This window comes from Myxocyprinus asiaticus, chromosome 10, assembly GCF_019703515.2.
Source record: "Myxocyprinus asiaticus isolate MX2 ecotype Aquarium Trade chromosome 10, UBuf_Myxa_2, whole genome shotgun sequence".
NCBI classification, from domain to species: Eukaryota; Metazoa; Chordata; class Actinopteri; order Cypriniformes; family Catostomidae; genus Myxocyprinus; species Myxocyprinus asiaticus.
Window position 1 is genome coordinate 33,361,938 of NC_059353.1, and position 4,025 is coordinate 33,365,962.

A 4,025-nucleotide genomic window follows, 5' to 3' on the forward strand; every position below is an offset into this window, starting at 1 on the left:
GCTTTGCTTTGGTGACAGTAATCGATTTCAATTCACTTTTGCGTGGAGCCATTGAAAATGTATAACTATCTACTGATTATAAGCAGTGCGCTGAATGATACGAAATGCACACTGACAATTACATTTCATAAACATTACGTCTAGCTATCACTGTGGTGAAAATAATATTGGTTTGTTGGGGAAACACAGGATAAATCGTGAATTAAATTAATTAGAACTTCATTTAGACACTCTATCTGTTTATTTTTTAATTTATTTTTTTTATTACAGTAAGTACAAGGGATACATTCGTTTGATTTGATTCTTTAAGTTATTCTCTTTTATTTATCTATGTAACTTTTCTCCTATAAAAGAACAAGTGCAGTCCCAGTGCAATACGTGCTGGCAAGTTTGAGATAGGCAACTGTACCTAATGTAGCTATTAAGCTACAGTATGTGTAGATTATTCTTTATGTTTGAATAATATACCACCTATTTTGTCTTCTTCACCAGAGCAGTTAACAACCTCTAAATTGCTGAAAATGATGCTGAGTCCCGATCAGACGGATCCTGACCTCACCTGGGCACAGTCGGACTCAGAATGTATGAACGTCATGAAGGTGGAATGTGTGGCTCGCGGGCCCTTCGAGGCCGATGATGTGGAGACGCGCGCACTCGTGCCAGCCGCGCTCACAAGAGAGGAGAAGAGAAGAAGGCGGCGCGCGACTGCGAAATACCGCTCTGCGCATGCCACGCGCGAGCGCATCCGCGTGGAAGCGTTCAACGTAGCGTTCGCTGAGCTTAGGAAGCTGCTACCGACACTCCCACCCGACAAGAAGCTCTCAAAGATAGAAATACTTCGCCTGGCTATCTGTTACATATCTTACCTTAACCACGTTTTGGACGTTTAGACGAACTTTGGGGACATTCAGCAGTAGGTCTACCACTAGCGCGAAATCCTACAGGTGTATTTGAGCAAGTTTACTGACATGGAGAAGTAGCCTACCTTTTCCGGGAGAACACAAAATATTAAGAAAAATAGGTAACACTTTATAATTACTTTCATTAATACGTCATTAACAAATATAGCCTGTAACCCTTTACAATAAGGTTCCATTCGTTAACATTAGTTAGTGCATTAGGTACCATGAACAACAATGAACAATATTTTTTTTTACAGCACTTATTAAGCTTTCTTAATGCTTTTAATAAAAATACTATTGTTCATTGTTAGTTCATGTTAGTTCATAGTGCGTTAACCAATACAACTTTTGATTTTAAAAATGCATTACTATATGTCAAAATTAACTAAGATTAATAAATGCTGCAAAGGTTGTTCATTGTTAGTTCATGCTGTTAACAAGTGGAACCTTATTGTAAAGTGTTAACATATGGCGTAATGCTTAAAAGGCCAGTAGTTCATGAACATTCAAATATGAGCTAGGCCTATATATGAAAGTTTCATGATATTTTGAATGTTAACCAACTGTTTTTTAAGCATTATATTAGAATTATGTTTGTTCATGTTATTAATTATTACAAAGTGTTACCTAAAATGTTGTTTGTTGCAATAACGTTTGACATAGCAAGATAGTTTAAAGAATAGCTGTTCAAAGATTATATAGCCTAGTAGCTCGACATCATAGTTACATTTGTGGCAATAATAAATGGAAAGATTTAACTTGGGTAGGATTGAGCAACCTAATTTTGATTTAGATTGTATTACAATTGTATTGTATTCACAATTATCATATGCATTAAGAACAGTTATCCTAATCCATCTAAAAATATTTACAAATAACATTTGGTCTGCACAATCTGGATATAAATCAACCAGTTTTTATGCCAATCTTCTGAAAAAAGTGGCTACTTCTGTGCTGGAACAAATCGTAACCTTTTTAGTTTTTAATTGATTCTTTCCTTGTTTATTATGTTTATAAAGTAAATTAAGATAGCATATGTGAGTGTCTTTAAAATAGCCTGTCTAAGGTGTTTACATACATGTAAATACATATTTAATGTTTTATGAATATTCAGATTTTAGACTGGTGTGGCAGAGTTGAGTTTTCTGTTGCTTTTCACTTGCACTTTTCATTGGCAGTTTTCTTAGGAGTAGGAGGGCCTTCCCTGTGTATGCACTAAGGTCATTATAATAGTGTTGATGTCCTGTCCTATGATAACGAGAAGCACTTCCCTGAAGTATTGCTGTATTGTTTATTTCGTTTACAAAGTGCTCATAGAGAGCGCCTTGGGTACCTGATGACTTGGTTTTAAAAGTACCACTAGACTCTCTGTGATTCCGAAGTCATTCATAAACTCAATTAATGTCAAGATAATAATTGGCAACACAAAAAAAGCTATTCTTCCTCCAGGTTGTTTGCATTCCAAGTCTGCTACCCATAGACGCTCTCTCTGCTGCGACCAAAAATGATCTAAAAGTAGTTTCCTTTTTTCTTTCGCAAACTATTTTATAAAGATTATTAGTAACACTTTACAATAAGGTTCAACATCATTAGTTGACATGAACTAACAATGAACAATATTTATTAAGAATTTATTAATCTTAGTTAATGTTAATTTCAACATATATTAATACATTTTTAAAATAAAAAAGTTGTATTAGTTAACATTAGTTAATACACCATGAACTAACATTAACTAACAATGAACAATACTTATTAAGCATTTATTAATCATAGTTAATGTTAATTTCAACATATATTAATACATTTTTAAAATAAAAAAGTTGTATTAGTTAACATTAGTTAATACACCATGAACTAACATTAACTAACAATGAACAATTGTATTTTTTTATTAACAAAGATTAATAAATGCTGTAACAAATATATTGTTAATTGTTTATTCATGATAACTAACGCATTTACTAATGTTAACAAATGGAACCTTATTGTAAAGTGTTACCACATTATTTGTTTACGTGTTTCTTGTGAACCTCTTGAAAATTTTATAGTGAACAAATTATCTCACATCTGCCTCATCTCCAAAGATCACCCTATTACTTCAGGGTTTGTCTGTCATTTTGTAGTGGAATAGCCAGTTCACTGGTTTTTACCGACGCAGTTTTTCATAACTATTTTAAAATAAATGTTATATATATTCGATGCTGGTTTGTCTGTTGTAGTTTTTGCAATAACAACACATTGAAATAAAATCAATTGTGATCCTATATGTTGCTTATACTGTATATTTGGTAGCTCCTCTTCACACATGGACTGACATTTCAGACGATTCCTACCGTTGAAATCATTAAGTATATTCTGACATAATAAAATAGCCTACATTGTTGTCACTATAATATTAGTGTAAGAACATGGTTTAAAAGGAGTATTTCATTCTGTCACAGTCCGCTCTGATCTCGACCCATTGGCGACTATCCCAGAGAGGAGACAGGTGCTTGCCCAGACGGACCAAGGCAACCGAATTACGACCCGTCTGCTGCGTCCCGTGGGAAAGAGTGAGAGAGCGCGTGTGTGTGTGTGTGTGTGTGAGTGTGTGTGTGTGTGTGTGTGTGTGTGTGTGTGTGTGTGTGTGTGTGTGTGTGTGTGTGAAAGAACACTATACTGATACATGTTCGAAGGTATATTGGCCGATGTCACTCAAACAGTTAATAACAACAAGAGAAAGTTAAGAAAGGGGCTATATGTCTGAAAATGTAAATGGTCTCATTTATTTAGATTTACAACACAAGAAATAGCCTAAGATTAAAAGCTGAAATGTGACATCTGAAAATCAAGCAGCCTAAACATTTCCATGCCAGTAAATGCAGCATAAAGTTATTTACACAGGCAAGCCGCATTCTATGATGTAGTGGCACGTTAGAAGTGAGCAGGCCTCGTTATAGAGGATTATGTAATGAATGACTAAGTCTCGCTGTATGACATACATCTGCCTGTATGTCACGCAGAAGGATCGAATACATTAGCCTTCAGCTCAGGTAGCCAGATTAGACGTTGATCCTTAATGCAAAGAGCCAATCTGTCCTCTCTGCAAAACAAAACAACTTACGATATATCCCATCAAAC

At 34.9% G+C, this 4,025-nt stretch overlaps 1 protein-coding gene across 1 annotated transcript; it reads left to right on the forward strand.

Annotated features, from left to right (window-relative positions):
- Positions 1–521: 521 nt before the first annotated feature.
- On the forward strand, positions 522–890 carry LOC127447578 (helix-loop-helix protein 2-like). The gene has a single exon (XM_051709528.1). The coding sequence runs from the start codon at positions 522–524 to the stop codon at positions 888–890; it is 369 nt and encodes a 122-aa protein (XP_051565488.1).
- The last annotated feature ends 3,135 nt before the right edge of the window (positions 891–4,025 follow it).